Source organism: Hyla sarda, chromosome 5 (assembly GCF_029499605.1).
Source record: "Hyla sarda isolate aHylSar1 chromosome 5, aHylSar1.hap1, whole genome shotgun sequence".
Classification (NCBI taxonomy): domain Eukaryota; kingdom Metazoa; phylum Chordata; class Amphibia; order Anura; family Hylidae; genus Hyla; species Hyla sarda.
In genome coordinates this window covers 116,671,221-116,692,364 of record NC_079193.1, presented here as the reverse complement: position 1 = coordinate 116,692,364, position 21,144 = coordinate 116,671,221, and the positions used below count along the sequence as shown (strand labels likewise).

The 21,144-nt window shown below is 42.4% G+C and overlaps 1 protein-coding gene across 4 annotated transcripts in view; it reads left to right on the top strand.

Annotated features, from left to right (window-relative positions):
- The window catches only part of TRIO (trio Rho guanine nucleotide exchange factor), a 748,009-nt gene that overhangs the window by 113,839 nt on the left and 613,026 nt on the right, over positions 1–21,144 (top strand). For all 4 annotated transcript variants that reach the window (XM_056520137.1, XM_056520140.1, XM_056520138.1 and 1 more), the window contains exon 7: positions 7,729–7,920. In XM_056520137.1, the coding sequence (XP_056376112.1) occupies positions 7,729–7,920 (192 nt within the window). The remainder of the gene's footprint in view (positions 1–7,728; positions 7,921–21,144) is intronic.

Below are 21,144 nucleotides of genomic sequence, written 5' to 3'. Positions count from 1 at the left end.
TCCTTCCCTAATAAATATTCAAATAACCTTCAGTTTTAATATGTGGTATTGTGGCATGTGTATTTGTCTGAGCTATTTAAAATATATTTTTTTTTAACTTCCATTGTGAACAGCGTAAACGAAAAGAAAAATACCAAACCAGAATTATTAATTTTTTCTGATATTTGTTGTGATAAAAAATAAGTGGTCAGAAAGTCCCTATGTAAACAGTGGTGTGAAAAAAACCAAACTAAAAAACTAATTCTCCAAAGAACTAAAACGGAGCAGAATCTACTTGGCTACTTGTAAGACAATCTACTTGTCCTGGTCCACAAAATAATTTCAACGAAAATAGTATGTAAATAAGGTCTCCTTATTAATAGAAACTTAACAGGCTGACCTGGAAACACTTTAATGCAATAACTTTTGGGTACAGGGTACATTCACACTGGCGGGTTTATAGTAAGGTTCCTGCTTGAAGTTTGAGCTGCGGGATACTCAATGTAAACCTGCGCTAGTGCGAATGTACCCTAAAAAACACTTCACTACACTAACACATAATAAAGGGTAAAACACTACATATCCACCCCCTTACACTGCCCCACCCCCCCCCAATAAAAATTAAGTGTATTGTACAGCAGGGTTTCCAAAACGGACAGCCACTGACTGTCCAGGCATGCTGGGAGTTAAGCAACAGCAGGAGGCACCCTATTTGGGAATCACTGGCGTAGAATACCCCTGTGTCCACCCCTATGCAATCCCTAATTTAGTCCTCAAATGTGCATGGCGCTCTCTCACTTCAGAGCCCTGTCGTAGTTCATGGGAACAGTTTAGGGCCACATATGGGGTATTTCCGTACTCTCGAGAAATTGCACTACAAATTTTGGGGGGCTTTTTCTCCTTTTACCCCTTCCGAAAAGGAAATGTTGGGGCTACACCAGTCTGTTAGTGTAAAAAAAATAAATTTAAAATTTTACACTTGCCCTATGCTTTTTATTTTCACAAGCGGTAAAAGGAAAAAAAAAAAGACTCCCAAAATTTGTAACGCAATTTCTCCTGAGTATGAAAATACCCCATATGTGGGCATAAAATGCTCTGCGGACCCACAACAAGGCTAAGGAGTGAGAGCGCACTATGTACATTTGAGTCCTAAATTGGTGATTTTCACAGGGGTGGCTGATTTTTACAGCGGTTCTGACATAAACGCAAAAAAATAAATATTCACATGTGACCCCATTTTGGAAACTACACCCCTCACGGAACGTAACAAGGGGTATAGTGAGGTTTAATACCCTACAGGTGAATTTTTATTAAAGTTGGATGGGAAAAATGGGGGGGGGGGGGGAATTCACTAAAATGCTGGTGTTACCCTCAATTTTTCATTTTCACAATTGAAAATAGGAAAAAAAAAACATGATTTGTAGCCCCATTTCTTCTGAGTAAGAGCATACCCCATATTTGGATGTAAAGTGCTCTGCGGGCGAACTACAATGCTCAGAAGAGAAGGAGCGCCATTGGGCTTTTGAAGAGAGAATTTGTCCGGAATTGAAGGCCACATGTGTCTACAAATAGTGCCAGAAAAATGGACCCCCCCCCCCCCCACATGTGACCCCATTTTGGAAGCTATACCCCTCACTTAATGTAATAAGGGGTGCAGTGAGCATTTACACCCCACAGGTGTCTGACAGATTTTTGGAAAAGTGGTCTGTTAAAATAAAAAAATTGTTGCTATTCCTGTGAAACACCTAAAGGGTTAACACACTTACTGAATATCATTTTGAATGCTTTGAGTGGTGCAGATTTTATAATGGGGTATTTCTAATATGGCCCCTCAAATCCACTTAAAAAATGAACTGGTCCCCGAAAAATTCTGATTTTGAAAATGTTGTGAAAAATGCAAAAATTGCTGCTGAACTTTGAAGCCCTCTGATGGCTTCCAAAAGTAAATACATGTCACCTTTATGATGCCAACATAAAGTAGACATATTGTATATGTGAATTAATATATAATTTATTTGGAATATAAATTTTCCTTTCAAGCAGAGAGTTTCAACGTTAGAAAAATTCTAAATTTTTAAAGTTTTCATGAAATTTTGTGATTTTTCACCAAGAAGTGATGCAAGTAATGACGAAAATGTACCACTATGTTAAAGTAGAATATGTCACACAAAAACATTCTTGGAATCAGCATAATCTGTAAAAGCATCCCAGAGTTATTAATGCATAAAGTGACAGTGTTCAGAATTGCAAAAAAGGGCTTGGTCCTCAAGGGGTTAAAATACATAGTTTTTATATTTCCATCCCCAGACCCATATGAGGGCTTATTTTATTTTGCGCAACCATTTGTGCTTTGTAATGACACCTCAATTTGCCATAAAATGTACGGCGAACCCAACATTTTTTTTGTGTTAAGAAATTTAAATGAAAACCAATTTAGAAAATTTTGGAGGGTTTCCTTTTCACGCTATACACTTTGCGGTAAAAATACATTTTTTTTTCTTTATTCTGTGGGTTAAAATGATAGCCATGAGTAAACACTTTTCTATTATTGTACTGCTTTTAAAAAATCTCAAACTTTTGTTTTACAAAATCAGTATGTTTAACCACTTATGGACTAAGGGAGTACCTGTATGCCCTGGTCACATTACCGGGGTTTAACCCATTAACGACTACGGACATATATTTACATCCCTGGCTGGCTCCCGATCTGTGAAGCACGCTCAGAATCTGAGTGCGCTTCATATCTGTGGGGTCCCGGTTGCTATCAGCATCCAGGATCCGCGGCTAATACCGGACATCGCCGATCGGGCTGAATACACTGCCGTTATATCAGCCGAGCTGTCCGGGACCACCGCATTGAAATTGCGGCATCCCGAACAGCTGAGAAGACAGCGGGAGGTGTCTTACCTTCTTCCCGGCTGTCCGATCGGTGTGTGATTGCTCCAAGCCTGAAATCAAAGCTTGAGCAATTAAGCGCAGAAAACACTGATCAATGCATTCCTATGGCAAGGCATTGAACAGTGCCTGCAATCAGTGTATGCTGTATTATAGCCCTTAGGGGGGCTATAACACTGCATAAAAAAAAACGAAAAAATGTGATTTAACCCCTTTCCTAATAATTAAAATCAGAATCACCCCCCTTTTCCCATAAAAAAAGTGTGTAAATAAAAACAAACGTGGTATAGCCACGTGCGTAAATGTCTGAACCATAAAAATATATTGTTAATTAAACCGCATGGTCAATGGCGTGCGCGCAAAAAAATTCAAACTTAGCGAATTTTTGGTCACTTTTCATAACATTAAAAAATGAATAAAAAGCGATCAAAAAATCCAATCTAAACAAAAATGGTACCGATAAAAACTTCAGATCACGGCGCAAAAAATGAGCCCTCATACCACTGTGTTTTTTGAAAAATAAAGTTATAGGGGGTCAGAAAATGACCATTTTAAACGTATTAATTTTCATGCACGTAGTTAATGCTTTTTTTCCAGAAGTACGACAAAATCAAACCTATGTAAGTAGAATATCATTTTTAATCGTATGGTCCTACAGAATGTGTCATTTTTACCGAAAAATGTACTGCGTAGAAACAAGTCCCCCAAAGTTACAAAATGGCGCAATTTTGTCGCACAATGATTTTTTTTTTCCATTTAACCGTAGATTTTTGGGTAAAATGACTCATGTCATTACACAGTAGAATTGGTGGTGCAAAAAAAGCCATCATATGGATTTTTAGGTGCCAAAATGAAAGGGTTATGATTTTTCAAATGTAAGGAGGAAAAAACTAAAGTGAAACTGAAACTGAAAAATTCTTTGTCCTTAAATGGTCAAAGCATTCTCACGAGTGGAGAATGCTTTAAACCCCATGGGTTCAGACTGCGATCAGCAGCCAGGACCCAGGGTTAATGCTGAGCACCGCCGATCGGGTATTAACCTTTTAGACGCTGCGATCAAAGTTGATCGCGGCGTCTTAAGCGAAAGTAAAAGTATCCAGGCAGCTCAGCGGAGCTGATCGGGACCATCACGGTAAAACCATGATATCCCGATCAACTGAAAGGACAGCAGGAGGGCCATTACCTGCCATCTTGCCGTCCGATCGGTGATCTGCTGCTCCTGGATGCTTCAGCAGGTTATTGCATAGCATTGATCAGTATATGCAATCAAAATACTGCATGGTATAGCCCCCTATGGGGAGCTAAAAATAAATAAAATAAATAGTAATAAAAAAAAGTTAATAAAAGTGAATTAACCCCTTCCTAAGTTTGAATCCACTCCCCTTTTCCCATTTTTTTAATTAAATGTAAAAAATAACCATATGTGGTCCCGCCACGTGCGTAAATGTCCAAACTATTAAAATACAAGGTTAGCTAAACTGCAGGCGTACACTTTCAAAAGTACCAAAATCTAAAATTGTCAATTTTTGGTCTTCATATACCATAAAAAAAAAATTTCATATAAAGCGATCAAAAAGTCCCATAAAAACAAAAATGTTACCAATAAAAACGACAATGGCCCAAAAGTAGCCCTCGTTTAGCCCAGTATACAGAAAAATAAAATAAAAAGTTATAGGGGCCAGAAGATGCCAATTTTTAAACATACCGTATATACTCGAGTATAAGCCGACCCGAATATAAGCCGAGGCCCCTAATTTTACCCCAAAAACCCATGAAAAGTTATTGACTCGACTATAAGCCTAGGGTGGGAAATACATCATCCCCCCCATGTAATCATCCAGACCCCCGTCATAATTACCCTGTCATCATCCAGATCCCCTTCATCATCCCCACCCCCTTCATCATCACTGCCTGTTAATCCCTTCATCAGTGGTCTTCAACCTGTGGACCTCCAGAGGTTGCAAAACTACAACTCCCAGCATGCCCGGGCATGCTGGGTGTTGTAGTTTTGAAACATCTGGAGGTCTGCAGGTTGAAGACCACTGCGGCCTTGGTCATCATCCAGACCCCCCCCCCCTTTTGTTTTGTACTCGCCTCCCCTAGGCGGGAGGTTAGGGTGAGCTGGTCCGGGCCATATATGCTGCAGGGACAGTCAGGTGGGGATGGTTAGTCCTTGCGGCTGTCCATTTTCACCGGGGGGGGGCCTCTTCTTCAGGCCCGGCCCAGGACTAGTGACGTTGCCTTGACGACGACGCACAGGGACGTTCATGCGCAAGGTCCCTGTGTGGCGTCGTCAAGGCAACATCACTAGTCCTGGGCGGGGCCTGAAGTGCGGAGAAGAGGCCCCCCCGGTGAAAATGGACAGCCCGCAACGACTAACCATCCCCACTGGACGGTCCCTGCAGCATAGATGGCCCGGACCAGCTCACCCTTCCTTCACACTGAAGGGAGGGGAGTACAAAAGAAAAGGGGGGGGGGGGGGGGACTGGATGATGACGAAGGCCGCAGTGGTCTTCAACCTGCGGACCTCCAGAGGTTTCAAAACTACAACACCCAGCATGCCAGGAGTTGTAATTTTGCAACATCTGGAGGTCCGCAGGTTGAAGACCACTGATGAAGGGATTGACAGGCGGAGAGTTCACTCGAGTATAAGCCGAGGGGGCGTTTTCAGCACGAAAAATCGTGCTGAAAAACTTGGCTTATACTCGAGTATATACGGTACTAATTTTGGTGCATTCAGTTAGAATTTTTAGAAGTTAGTAAAATAAAATAAAACCTACATAAATTGGGTATCCTTGTAACCGTATGGACCTACAGAATAAAGATACGTTTCCCCCCCCGAAAAGTGCACTGCGTAGAAACGGAAGCCCCCAAAAGGTTACAAAATGGCAGTTTTTTTTTTGAAATCACCCCACAATTCTTCCCCCCCCCCACTGATGATTGTTATAAAATAAGTAATGCGATTACAAAGTATAATTGGTGATGGAAAAAACAAGCCCTTTAGGTGCAAAATTATTTTTATGAATTTTAGAAGGGGAGGAGGAAAAAAACCAAAATGCTAAATTGAAAATTTGCTCGGTCCTTAAGGGGTTAAACCTATAACTTTTTTTCACCCTCCTATAACTTTTTTTTCGTTTCTCCGTATATGGGGATGTGTGACTATTCACTTTTGGTGAATGTTATGTGACCAAAAAGAAGCAATTTTAGAAGAAAAATGTTTTTACTTTCTTTTACGCCATTCACGGTACAGGGTCATTAACATTATATTTTGATCAGACATTTAGGCACGCAGCGATACCAAATATGTTCAATAATTATTTTTTTTTTACGTTTTCTTGAGTAAAATGGGGGCAAAAGGTTGATTTGAAATTTTTATTAGGGGAGGGGAGTTTTTCTTTTTTTTTAACCTATTATGTCCAGAGGGGACTATCTATAGCAATCATTAGATTGCTAATACTGTTCATGTGCATAGCACTGATCAGTATTATTGTCGATCTTCTGCTCTGGTCTGCTAGAAGGCAGGTCAGTGCAGAAGATCCCAGGAGAGCGGCAGAGGCAGGTGAGGGGACCTCCGGCCACCATCTTAGCTTAACTGATCCCCGTGACTGTACTGTGAGCGTTTAGATCAGCTATTAAAATAGCCATACGGCTGCAGATGCTTTGATCTGTGTTGATCATGGCATCTGAGGGGATTAATGGCAGACTTCAGTACGAACACTGATGTCTGCCATTACCGGCAGGTCCCTAGCTGCTGATAGCAGCCGGGACCTGCTGTGCATTATGTGACCACCGCTCCATTGTGTCATGGTCATGTACAGGAGATTAAGGCTAAGTTTCCACTTGTTTTTTTTTTCTGGTAGTTTTTGGAAAACTGCAACTGCAGTTTTTGAGCCAAAGCCAGAAGGAATAGGACATATAAAAGAAGGACTTGTACATAATCTTCCTTATGGATCCACTTCTGACTTTGGCTCAAAAACTGCAGTGGCTGTTTCCCAAAAACTGCCAGAAAAAAACAAAGTGGAAACTTAGCCTAAGGCACGTTAAGGGGTTAAATATATTACACAGGATAGATGGCTTTGTTGAGAACACTGAAGAGTATGCAGGCAAAATAGTTATATTTTTACCTTTTAAATTTAGGTGCGTCTTTAGTCGTCAAAACTCAAGAATAGCTCACTCGTCTTCCACTGAGAAAAGAATACCAAAATAACCAATTCCTCATGGCCAGCTCTGCCATATGCATACAGTCATGGCCGTAAATGTTGGCACCCCGGAAATTTTTCAAGAAAATTAAGTTTTTCTCACAGAAAAGAATTGCATTAACACATGTTTTGCTCTACACGTTTATTCCCTTTGCGTGTGTTGGAACTAAACCGAAAAAGGAGGAAAAAAAGCAAATTGGACATAATGTCACACCATACTCCAAAAATGGTCTGGACAAAATTATTGGCACCCTTTCAAAATTGTGGATAAATAAGAGTTTCAAGCATGTGAGGCTCCTTTAAACTCACCTGGGACAAGTTTTAATTGTATTGACCCACAAAGTAAAGTTAACAGTGTAAAATCTAAGCCCTCCAAAACTTGCAAAATTGTGATTTTCTTATCAATTTCCCTACACAAATAATATATATTTTTTGGGTTGTGCCGTAAATTATATAGTAGAATGAAAGGCGTCCTTACAAAGTACATTTTGTTGCGCAAAAAAACAAGCCCTCATGAGTCTGTGGATGGAAAAATAAGTTATGCTTTGTAGAAGGCGATGAGGAAAAACCGAAAATGCAAAAATCAAAAAGGGAACAGCCCATTTTTGCCTAAAGGTGTTAATAACACAAATTTTTCTTTTGTTCTCTTTCATAGAATGTTTATGTAAACATAAATCGCATTACGTCAGTAGCCAATAGACTTGTGGAATCTGGACACTACGCTTCAATGCAGATCAGACAGATTTCCAACCAGCTTGAGCAAGAGTGGAAGATGTTTGCAGCTGCTCTTGATGAACGGAGTACATTATTGGAAATGTCTGCTGTCTTTCATCAGAAAGCTGAGCAGGTTGGTGATAAACCATATTTTGATACTTGAATCTTGTGCATTATTTTCTGGGCTTTGGTTCTTTTTCCATAGGTTTTCATATGTTTGACTGTTACATATAGCTACTTCTTTGAGTCAAGTATTTAATTGGGGAATTAAAGGGGTATTCCTGTTAAAGAACTTTTTTTGATAAATGATGATAATAAAGCCATACATAATCAAGCATACTCTCCTGCCTGCCACATCACTCTGCACAGTGACATGGAGTAAACTAGTTTTACTCTTCAGCCAGGGCCTTGCTACCACTACCATAAAGCAGGGATGTGCACACACATTCTCAAAGGGGGCTTAAGCCCCTGCCTTTTTAACTGCTCCAGCCCCTGTAATGCCCACACAAAAGGAGGCTGCAGACTCAGGGTGACAGGTGCAGTATGAAGACATATGTTGCTGGGGATTTGTATGTGCATTTAATGGAGGGTTCTGTGTCCTCCCAGCAGGAAGGAGACATCACTTACCCTGTCAAAATCTATATCTCTGCTTCTTTATACATGGGGTAGATAGGAGCATAGAAGGCAGAGAGTAGCCTTTACCCTAGTCTGTCCTTGCCAGAAACTCCTGCCTGTGCAGAGAAGGATGGGCCCTTACTATAAGTATTTGTTTATATGTTTGTGTCTTTGGGCTAGCTCTGTATTTGCATAAATGTAATGGTGTGAATGTGTCTGTGTGTGTGTGTGTGTATATATATATATGTATGTATTTGTGTGTGTGTGTCTCTACATGTATATGTATGTGTACATATTACCTATCTACTGTATGTGCCTTTCTGTATATGTGCTTGTATGTGTGGCTGTGTGTATGTAGGTGCCTGTGTATATATGTGTATGTGCATAACTTTTGGGGGAATTAATGGAGGAATGGAGGCACAGTATATGGTGAATTTATGAAAGCACAGTATATAAGGAATGAATGTTGGCACAGTATATATTTCAAGAAAAGGATTGCAGGAACACATGTTTTTGCTATACACATGTTTATTCCCTTTGTGTGTATTGGAACTAAAACCAAAAAAGGAGGTAAAAAAAAAAAAGCTAATTGGACATAATGTCACACCAAACTCCAAAAATGTGCTGGACAAAATTGGCACCCTAAGGCCATGTTCACACTGCGGAATTTCCGCGGCGGACAATGCCGCCACTGAAATTGTTCCGCGCAAAGAAAGAACATGTTCATTCTTTGCGCGGATTCCGCGAGCACTGCATAGCCATCAATGGTGATGGCTCAGTGCCCCGCGGCTCTAGCGCCGAGGTAGCTACGGCATCGGCCGCCAGGCGGAATCTCCGCTCGCGAAATTCAGCCGCGAGTATTCCGTAGTGTGAACGGGGTCTTAGGCTGCTTTTACACTTTAAAATTCATCCGTAAAACGATCCGTTATAAACGTACAATAGAAAAGCTTTAAAAAAAAGGATAATACCAGAAAACTACCCCAATGGGTAACTGATCCCATGCTACTTACAAGAGCATAACAAAAAAGAAAAAATGCGTTTTAGAGATCAAACAATACTTTATTGAATACATAAATTACATTAAAAACCCATAAAAGGGATTGGAAAGGATACAACAGACAATAATGATAATGGCCACAATGGACCAGACTGAAAATGGTGGCTACGAATAAATATATATCTGGTAAACAAGGATGTATGTAAACAGACCCTTAATAATGGGGCTAAGCCCATATGCAATAATACAACATGATAAAAAAGGTTACTCTGATACTGTATATATTAATAGCAAAGTATAAAGCAACATATAAAGAGACCGCAGTGGGACAGAGTATACCTGGGTATAACACATAACCCAACGTTTCGCTACTGCTTCATCCAGGGCGTGGTCAATGCCACTTCCACCCCTCCTTTTATATTACTATGAACCAATCATAACGTGACCTACCACACTTGCGTCATCTATCTGTGCCCAAGCAATTTTGTGTAGGAGGGCATTTCCACCATAAGATCAAACATACACAAAGGGGGATAAGGCGTAGTAACGCCCACCGCTCACCTGCACCAACCGGAACAATATATGAGTTTGCGCCGTGCAGGATGATGCATCGGCGCATGGACAAACACATCACGGAGACTTCCGGCACACGAAACGCCCACGGAGCGACGCACCACGCCACAACACGTGACGCGGAGCACCTCGAGCAACCCGATCATGTGACCGCATCCGTGCATGTGACCAGGGTAGCAGCCCGGCCCCCCACAGAAAACACCAGCGAATCACCAGTGAGCTTTAAAAAAGGATGTTAAACGTCCATTACAAAATCCCATTAAAGTCTCTGGGATTTTTTGATTACCCGTTATGACCCGTTTTAGTCAGTCATGACTAACGGACGTTAGTTGTGAGGGAAGAATTAACGGAACATACAATAATATTTCTTCCGTCTCAAGAAACGGATAAATTAACGGCTGTTATTTTTAACATTGAAGTCTATGGCAAACGGATGAGCCTTTGTCATCCGTTTGCACCTGGTTTATAATATCCGTTATTACTTCTGAGCATGCTCAGAAGAGGTGACCTCAGCAGACTCCTGCAGTGCTGAGGGACTACTACTACTCCCATCATGGAGCAGACTTGTTTATGCGCTGCGGGGGGGTATATTATAAATGCACTGGGGGGGCTAGATATATAGGCTATATGTCTGCCCCCTCCCCTGCAGTGCTAAATATCTTTCCCCCACAGTGCTTTTAATATACATATGGACCCTTACTGCCACTCACAATGTTCATTTTATAAACCCCACGGAGAGCCCTGAATGGCTCCTCAGTACCGACCATTCAGGGCTCCCCGCGTGGATTTCAAAATGAAAGTAAAAACACACGATACATCGCAGGGTTGCGGACCATGCCTCCTACTCCCCTGCTTAATAACTTCGGATGGCATCAGATCTCAGAAGTGAAACCCGGTGCGATCAATCCCTCAGCCCCTGTAATACAACCACCATCATGGAACAGACTCTGTTCCATAGTAGTACAAACACTAATGTAGCCTCCCCAGCTGTCTGCAGACTTCTGCAGCCTGCGAATTACAACTCCCATCATGGAAACAAGTCTGTTCCATGATGGGAGTAGTAGTAGTCCCGGCTGTGGGAGTCTGTAGGCAGAGGTGTTAAAATGGCCATACATGAGGGATGTTAGAATGGGTTTTAACGGATTAATATTTATTCAGCCGTTAGCACCCGTTATTTCATCCATTATTATACATCCGTTTTTACACAGAAAACGGACGTTTAAAAACTGATGAATGCTCAGTGTGAAAGGAGCGTTAACTTAATATTTGATTGCACACCCTTTGGAAAAAATAACTAAAATCAGTCGCTTCCTATAACCATCAATATGCTTCTTACACCTCTCAGCTGGAATGTTGGACCACTCTTCCTTTGCAAACTGCTCCAGGCCTCTCTTATTGGAAGGGTGCCTTTTCCCAATAGCAATTTTAAGATCTCTCCACAGGTGTTCAATGGGATTTAGATATGGACTTATTGCTGGCCACTTCAGAACTCTCCAGCGCTTTGTTGCCATCCATTTCTGGGTGCTTTTTGATGTATGTTTGGGGTCATTGTCCTGCAGGAAGACCCAAGATCTCGGACGCCAACCCAGCTTTCTGACACTGGGCTGTACAGTGCGACCTAAAATCCGTTGGTAGTCCTCAGATTTCATGATGCATTGCCCACATTCAAGGCACTAGTGCCAGAGGCAGCAAAACAACCCCAAAACATCATTGAACCTCCATCATTCACTGCTCAAAAAAATAAAGGAAACACTAAGATAAAACATCCTAGATCTGAATGAATTAACTAATTTTATGAAATACTTTTGTCTTTATATAGTTAAATGTGCTGACAACAAAATCACACAATTGAAATCAAATTTATCAACCCATGGAGGTCTGTATATATAGTCACACTCAAAATCAAAGTGGAAAACCACATTACAGGCTGATCCAACTTTGATGTAATGTCCTTAAAACAAGTCAAAATGAGGCTCAGTAGTGTGTGTGGCCTCCACGTGCACATATGACCTCCCTACAAGGCCTGGGCATGCTCCTGAAGAGGTGGGGGATGGTCTCCTGAGGGATGTCCTCCCAGACCTGGACTTAAGCATCTGCCAACTCCTGGACAGCCTGTGGTGCAACATGGCATTGGTGGATGGAGCGAGACATGATGTCCCAGATGTGCTCAATCGGATTCAGGTCTGGGGAACTGGCGGGCCAGTCCTTAGCATCAATGCCTTCCTCTTGCAGGAACTACTGACATACTCCAGCCACATGAGGTCTAGCATGGTCTTCCATTAGGAAGAACCCAGGGCCAACCGCACCAGCATATGGTCTCACAAGGGGTCTGAGGATCTTCTCTCGGTACCTAATGGCAGTCAGGATACCTCTGGCAAGCACATGGAGGGCTGTGCGGTGCCCCAAAGAAATGCCACCCTACACCATTACTGACCCACAGCCAAACCGGTCATGGCGGAGGATGTTGCAGGCAGCAGAACGTTCTCCACGGCGTCTCCAGTGACTCTGTGACATCTGTCACTTGTGCTCAGTGTGAACCTGCTTTCATCTTTGAAGAGCACAGGGCGCCAGTGGTGAATTTGCCAATCTGTGTTTTCTGGCAAATGCCAAACATCCTGCACGGTGTTGGGCTGTGAGCACAACCCCCACCTGTGGACCTCAGGCCCTCATACCACCTTCATGGAGTCTGTTTCTGACCATTTGATTGAACACATGCACATTTGTGGCTTGCTGGAGGTAATTTTGCAGGGCTCTGGCAGTACTACTCCTTGCACAAAGGCTGAGATAGCGGTCCTGCTGCTGGGTTGTTGCCCTCCTACTGTCTCCTCCATGTCTCCTGATGTACGGCCTGTCTCCTGGTAGTGCCTCCATGCTCTGGACACTACGCCGACATACACAGCAAACCTTCTTGCCACAGCTCGCATTGATGTGCCATCCTGGATGAGCTACACTACCTGAGCCACTTGTGTGGGTTGTGGACTCAGTCTCATGCTTCCACTAGAGTGAAAGCCCCACCAGCATTCAAAAGTGACAAAAACATCAGCCAAGAAGCATAGGAACTGAGAAGTGGTCTGTGGTCACCACCTGCAGAACCACTCCTTTATTGGGGGTGTCTTGATAATTGCCTATAATTTCCACCTGTTGTCTATTCCATTTGCACAACAGCATGTGAAACGGATTGTCAATGAGTGTTGCTTCCTGAGTGGACAATGTGATTTTACAGAAGTGTGATTGACTTGGAGTTACATTGTGTTGTTTAAGTGTCCCCTTTATTTTTTTGAGCAGTGTATTTTACTGTAGGTACTGTGTTCTTTTCTTTATATGCCTCATTCCATTTTCAGTAAACAGTAGAATGATGTGCTTTACCAAAAAGCTATATCTTGGTCTCATGTGTTAACAAGACGTTTTCCCAGAAAGATTTTGGTTTAATAAAGTTCATTTTTGCAAAATGTTTTTTTTTTTTAAACTTTATTTTAGTTTTTTATGAGATAAACATAGACATCCCCGGAGGGAAGAACAAGGATATCATAACAAAGTATAAACAATAACCATAACATGGTCTATCCAGTGAGCATAGCACATACATAATCATATACAGGTAGACCTACAACTTCTAATCATCTCTTGTTTCAGAAAATCATAATAAAACATTCAAAAGGCCTTAGCCCATTCAAACCACTGGTCAATACGTTGTTTAGAGAGACCCATACGTTTTGCAATTAGGCCTTCTAACGTGAGGTTGTGACGTATCACCGCATTGATAGCTCGGAACTCTGGAACGTTAGTAGATTTCCAATATTGAGCAATAGCAGTCCTTGTTACAGTAAGAACATGAAAGAGGATAGTGATACAACTAGGGGGTAGCGTCTCTACTGTTAAGGTAAGCAAGGCCACAGACCTCCCAGACCTGGACTAAACCATCTGCCAACCATCTGTTGGGGGATGGAGCAAGACATTAATGTCCCAGATGTGATCAATCGGATTCAGATCTGGGAATGGGCAGGCCAGTCCATAGTATCAATGCCTTCCTCTTGCAGGAACTGCTGACACACTCCAGCCACATGAGGTCTAGCTTGGTTTTACACACACACACACAATACACACACACAATACACACACACACAATATACACACACAATATACACACAATACACACACAGTTAAATATATATATGTGTATATATATATACACATACATACATACATACAGTTTATAGTTCATTAATGTGGACACAGTGTCGTGCATTAATGGTGGCATGGTATATGTGTCATTAATGTGGTCACAGTGTTAAGTTTATTAATGAAGGGATGGTATATAATTAAAGAGAAACTGACAGGCAGTTCACTTGCATGAAACTCAATACACTGGGTTATAGTGCAGGTAAACAGGAGTAATTTTTTTTATACTTACTAAAATCTGTCCAGCCATTTTTAATATATAAGCCCCCCCCCCCCCAATTGCTAGTATGCAAAGCCAGTCTAGTGCGCATTTGAGGCAGGAGCCGGCCTGCCAAGCTTCCTTGCCCATGTTCTGTATGCCGTGCTATCCCTGTCCATCGTCTGCATATCTGTAAGTCTTAGCTATTCAGAATTGTTCCGTTTTTTTGTTTTTGTTTTTATTAAACTCGTTTTATTGACACTAAAATAAGACAAGCATAATGTAGCAAAATAGGCATAAATAGTATATTACATACATGAATTTCAAATACATTATATAAGGCAATTGGCAAAGATGTTGTGAAAAGTCCTGAATAAAGGGGTTCAGAATTCATCGATTACTGATAATACCGTAACAGTAAACCTTGTAATTAACATTCAACCAAGCTCCATAAGCGACATATTATAGTCATGACAGAATTTTAAGGATTCCTTCAAATTAACCAAAAGCAGAACACATATTATAGAGGAATATGTCTTCTTCAAGGTGCCTAAAAAAGAATCTTCCACTCATCGTAGGAGAATTATTCCTGACATGCCAAATTTTAGAGAAATTCACAGGACATTCACAATGATGAGTAAACACTTTCTCAAATTTAATAACCACATTAACTAGCCATTTCCACAGAGCATTTCAAGGTAGCTCGTTTGCCATCCATCTCAAAACCATGGCTTTTCGTGCAACGAAAAGTGTATACCGACGGAAAATGTGCATGTCGAGTTCCTTGTCAAGGGAGCCAAAGAGGCAAGCCTTGATGCTTGATAGTACAGAAACATCAAGTAAGAATGAGAGACAAGATTGTACCAGATGACACCAGACAGATCTAGCCAATTTCAGCATAGCATTCCAGCGGGGCAGCATATGTTAAGTGACTCATAGGCTATGTTCACACAGTGGGATTTATGTGCTTCCACTCAGACTCTTTTCTGCCAAGCTGGCAGCAGATTTTTTGTAGTTTTGCAAATTTCTTTCAGAATGTGCGTGGAATTTGTACTGATTTTAATTGAGTCCTATTGACTTCCGAATTTTACAAAATTTTGTGTTCAATATAATATATTTTTTTTTTAGCCTTTAAACTAGGGCTGGGCGGTATACCGGTTCATACCGAATACTGAAATTTTTATCCTGCACGATAAGAATTTTTCCCCATATTGCAATACCGGTTTGGCCCCTCCCCCTCGGGAATGACTGAATTATCAGCCCAGCGCTGCGCTGTCCCCTTCGGGGTAAATACTCACATATCACCCGCAAGCGCTACCCTCCTTGTCCTCCTGTTTGTTGTGGACCGCCGGCGCTGACACACTATACTGTACGCGGTATCCCTGCCCTTGAGGTGATATGTGAGTATTTACCCTGATGGGGGCAGTGCAGCACTGGGCCATGTTTTAGCAGATTTTTATAGTCTATCTACTCCAAAATGACACCAATCTTCAACCACTCTTTCAAAGCTTTTGACACTCTAACAAATATCCTTTCACCCCAATTATTCCAATATTTGCTATGTTGGTCATAGTCAGAGGCATGAATTTCCTCCAATCTCTGTAACTGGTCTCCATGTTTTTACTATAATTTGTCTGGTTGCAATTATAAAAAAAAAAAACAAGTACTGTATATCTTCCCTCTACCTATGGAAAGAGGGAGCAGCATTGAAAGTAATGCTATTTCCGGAGATGGCTCCGGTAAGAGTACAAATTAGTTACAATATTATATAAATCAAAGACATCCCTGTATAAAACTCCTGTACATCCCCACCAAATGTGTAACATGTCTCTAGGCATCACATTACACAGTCAGCATAAAGGGGAGGATAATGGGTCAGGTACCATTGTGTTAACCCCTTAAGTTCCAAGCCCATTTTGGCCTTAATTGGGCACTGTCAGAAATAGAAACTTTTGGTATGTTGTAAAAAATGCAAAAAATATAGGTTTTGCAATTGCTTTCAATAGAAATTTTTCAGTCCTGCAGTGTCCACTGGTCATCACCTACGTCATGGACCAACTTCGTGATTGACAGGGCTGCATGCAGATCCAGGCTGCTCCCAGCCCCATCACTCTGCCTGCCTGTGTTTATTTTCACTTCCTCTCTCTGTGTGAGAAGCAGGGGGGAGGGGCATGTGCAGAGTGCTGGCAGTGAGCAGGACTGAAAAGAGGATGGATTAAACTAAAGTGTCCCTGAATGTGTATATATATGTGTGTGTGTGTGTGTGTGTGTGTGTGTGTGTGTGTGTGTGTGTGTGTGGATATATGTATGTGTGTATCTGTGTGTCTATGTAATGTGCGTGTATGAATATATAAAGTGAATGTATGTGTATCTATACAAACTGTGTGTATGTAATACAGGAGGACAACTGTATACAGCCTTTTTTGCTAGGAGTTGTATATTTTTCAAGAGGTGGAACATAGATTGCAGGAACATTGCTGTAAATCAGAGTTTTAACAATCATATGACTCCAGCTGTTGCAAAACTACAACTCTCAGCATGCCTGCACAGCCAAATAAAGTGTGGGCGTGCTGGGAGTTGTAGTTTTGCAACAGGTTGAAAAAGCTGTAGGCACACAGCTTTTGTGTGTATAGCATAAAACCAGAGAGGAAAGTGTTACAGATCTCTCTTCCGAGACCAGTGAGTCAGAGCAGAGTGAGGAAGGGGGAGTGGTTATCACACTGAGGAGAAGAGGGACACGCCCACTGCAAGTTTATGAACACAATTCTTGCTGCATGTTGGAAAAAAATAAGGTAATTCTAAGAGAAATATTTGTCGTAGAAAATTTCATGTACATGATCAGGATGAAGTACTGAACAACATATTAAAGTTTTAGTTTTTCTGGGTGATCTGACGAGTACGCTTTTTCCGGGCCAATTTTCGTTTTTGCACTTATGCTTTTTCCTCCTCCCCCTCTAAAAATAACACTTGCAATTTTGCATCTACAGACCCATATAAGGGCTTGTTTTTTATGTTACCAATTGTACTTTGTATGGCCATGAATCATTTTATAACAATCTACATACAATGGTTTTAGGTCTGGTCAGAAAACCAGATAGGGGCAAAAATGAGCCGACCGGTGTCACTATATGACTCAAGTCGGCTCATCGAAATGAACGAGATACGGGCCGGGTCCGGCTGGGATAGGGGAGCGCCCGGTTTTCACTCCCACCCACCCAGTTCCTGTATCTTTAAACCGTAGTTTGGACCCAACCTTATCTTTATTCTGTAGGTCCACACGGTTACAAGGATACTCAGTTTATGTAGGTTTTACTTTACTTAAAAACAAAGTAGACCTGGTCGGTCAGTTCAAAAAGCACAATACTCAAACAGCGAGAACAAAAGGCAAGCACATAGGTATAAAATGAATTAAGGGACCGTGAGGATGTAGCAAGTGGTACCATTAAAAATAGGCTGAGACCGATAGTGAAGTTTAACCATAGGCATAAGCCAATACATGTGAATGAGCAGCAGCTGAAATAAGGCTGCAGACAAACTACACAAAACCGGGAAGCCAAAAAGGACAAACATGAGAAAAGCTAATGAAGGGAAAAGCAGGAAAAAGGAAAGAAAAGGGAGAGACAGGAAAGGGAACAAAGTAGAGAGAAAAAATAAAGGTTCATTGGGGGGAAGGAGATCATCAAGCAAACAGGCATGTAAGAGGGATCAAAGAAGACAAACGCCCCTGCCGGCCACCACACACGCCACGAGGAGGAGAGGAGAGAGAGTGAAAGGAAGGGGCATAGGAACTACTCCAACAACACATACACACGCATACACACACACGTGTCCAATTCACAGGGGGCAACTGTAAGGAACACATACACACACACACACACACACACACATACACACATACATACATACATACATACATACACACACACACACACACACACACACACACACACACACACACACAATGTGTCCAATTCACAGGGGGCAACTGTAAGGAACTCCCCCATAGTCAGGGCCGCCTCAAGCAACGCCATGATAAACGCCAGTGTCGTGGGATGACAGTTTTAGCTGCCTGGCCGAGGTTGCTTAGTTAGGAGCATTTGTATTTTGAAATGGCCAGGGCGAACATAAATAGCAAGACAGCACTGGGGGTCACAAGGGATACTTATTCCCGTCATGGTCTTTACAAACTTGAAAAGACTGAGTCCCAAAATGCGGACAAAGCCTGACAGCTCCACCACGTGTGTCATCTTGCCCTCGGCAGATCCACATCTCCAGCAAGAATCCGGCACCCGATACCGTCGAGAAAGTATCTTAAAGCTGGACCAACGGCCAAACTTGGAGAGCCTGGCCATGAGCACTGGTAAAGACACCAACGGATTGGTAAGAGACCAAGAGTTCATCCGAACATTTTAATTCACGGTCTCCGGATGAAACTACACAAATGTCAGCTTTGATAGAGGCCAGGAGATGTTCCAGGACGTACAGGACCCTGTACAGGGAACACCCTTGTCTAGTACCATTGTGAATAGCAAAGGGAGCAGACAAGGATCCATACATTTTTAGATGGGCTGCCTGGGTCCGATTATACAATGCCACAATCTTATCTGCAAACACGAGGTCCAAACCAATGTGTTGGAGAGTTTGTGCCAGGGAGGACCAGGACACATGGTCAAAAGCTTTTTCTTCATCCAAAGATAGGACTACCAGAGGGATCTTCTGCATGCGGGCATGATAAATAATGTCTAAAGTCTTAAGCGTGTTATCCCTGGCTTCCCTCTCTGGCACAAAGCCTTCCTGGTCCAAATGGATAAGGAAAGGGAGGATAGAGTGAAGACTGTTTGCTAGTAATTTGGAGTAAATCTTCATTCAGTAGGGAGATGGGGTGGTAATTCCCACATATATGCGGGTTCTTCCCTGGTTTGGGGAGTACAACAACATGTGCAAGGGTAGAGGCACATGAAGGAGAGAGAGAATTGAAAACTGATAGCAAGAGGGGGGACAAAGAAGGCTCTAAGATTTTGTAGAACTTGGCCGTGTAGCCATCTGTGCCTGGGCTTTTGCCTCCTGGAACATCCTTTATCACCCGGGATAATCCCTTAGCCGACAAAGGAGCCACCAAGTACTCCACCTTATCAGACAGAAGGGACGAGAAAGGGGAGAGAGGGGAAGGAGGAGGGGGAGCAACTGGCGTGGGAAGGAGGTTATAGAGAATCCGGAATGCAGAACTTAGTGGAAAATCTGCCAGGTGAATGGGACAGCGGGATTTCCGTTCACCACAATGTTAACTATGTAGCAACATTTCCAAGCAGAATTTTTTGTCACTGGATGCTGCATGGAAATTCTGTCATGTAAACATAGCCTTAGAGCAGGCATTCTCAACGAGGGGTACGCGTACCCCTAAGGGTACGCTAAGGGTTATGCGGGGGTACAGCAATTTGCTGACAAATACCTGCCATGTATTGGCCAATATTTGGCAGCGCAGAGCGGGAATTGGACGCTGCAGTCGTCGGCAGCTCCTCATATTGTACCTGCGGCCGCTGCCACTTTACGTGAGCTGCAGTAGCTGCTGATCCTGAAGTGTGATGTCCCTGATTTTGCGTGGAGGTGCCGTCACAGCGCAGAAGGATGTCACCTGTCAGTGCGGCCCTCCGACTACTGCCAAACGGGATAGACACAGGCCTGGTAAGTATGTAAAACTAAGTGTAACACCGCAATATGTGAGGGTGTGATTGTATGTATCTCATATATTGCCCCAGGGGGATCGGAGGGGGGGGGGGGGGGGGGAAGAATGGGGAAATGCCCAAAGGGCACCAGAGGGAGGGGGGAAGAATGGCACAAGGGGATCAATATGGATTGGGGGGGGGGGGGGGTAGTTATCATAATCCCCATGTGCCTTTATTCTCCCCCTTATGCCATTATCCGATGATGGCAAAAGGGGATCAGAGGGAGGTGGAATAATGGCACAAAGGGATTAAGTATCGCATTGGAAAGGTAAGCACACGCCATTTTGAGATTAAGTACTTATTTTGTCCGCGGGTACCCCACGTGCGTAAGTTCCGTGCAATCTTACGGCAGAGGGGTACCCGCGGACATACTTTAACCCTTTTAGTGTACAGTCGCGAAAAAGGTTGAGAACCACTGCCTTAGAATTTGGTAAGGACATAGATGGCATTCAGTAATATAAAGGCCGAAGATCACCGTCCATATAATAAAAGAAAAAATTTGGGAAGCCAGTCTCCTTTGTCTTTACATATTTTGTTTAGGTCAGGAGTTACCCCATATAAATGAAGACATCAGAGAATGAATAGACTTATTAAAGAAGGTAGGGGCAATAACCAAACTATGTTGCAGAACATACAACAGTTTAGATAGTAATATAATTTTAATTTAATTCATGCGGCCAGAAACTGTTAAGGATGAGGTACTCCATAGTGTAAATTTTGTACGGGTAAACTCTGAGAGGGGATACATTAAACTCCAGTTTTAGGAATGTTTAGACCCAAATATTTAAATTACTCACCAGGAGGCAATGAAGAGAGCACACAGGTCAAGTTAGGTGGTGTGGAACAGGGACATCAGAGCAGATTTGCTCGAATTGATCTTAAGGCCAGAGTACGTGCCAAACTCATCAATAACAGCCATAACATGGCTTAAATTGGAGGCTGCCCAGTCCAGAAAAAAACTACATACAGCTTGTCAGCCATGGCAATTCAGGGAATTAAAGAATAAGAACTAATCTTAATGGCTATTGGTGGCCAGAGCAAAAAAGGTTGGCAGCAGTGGGCAGCTTGTTG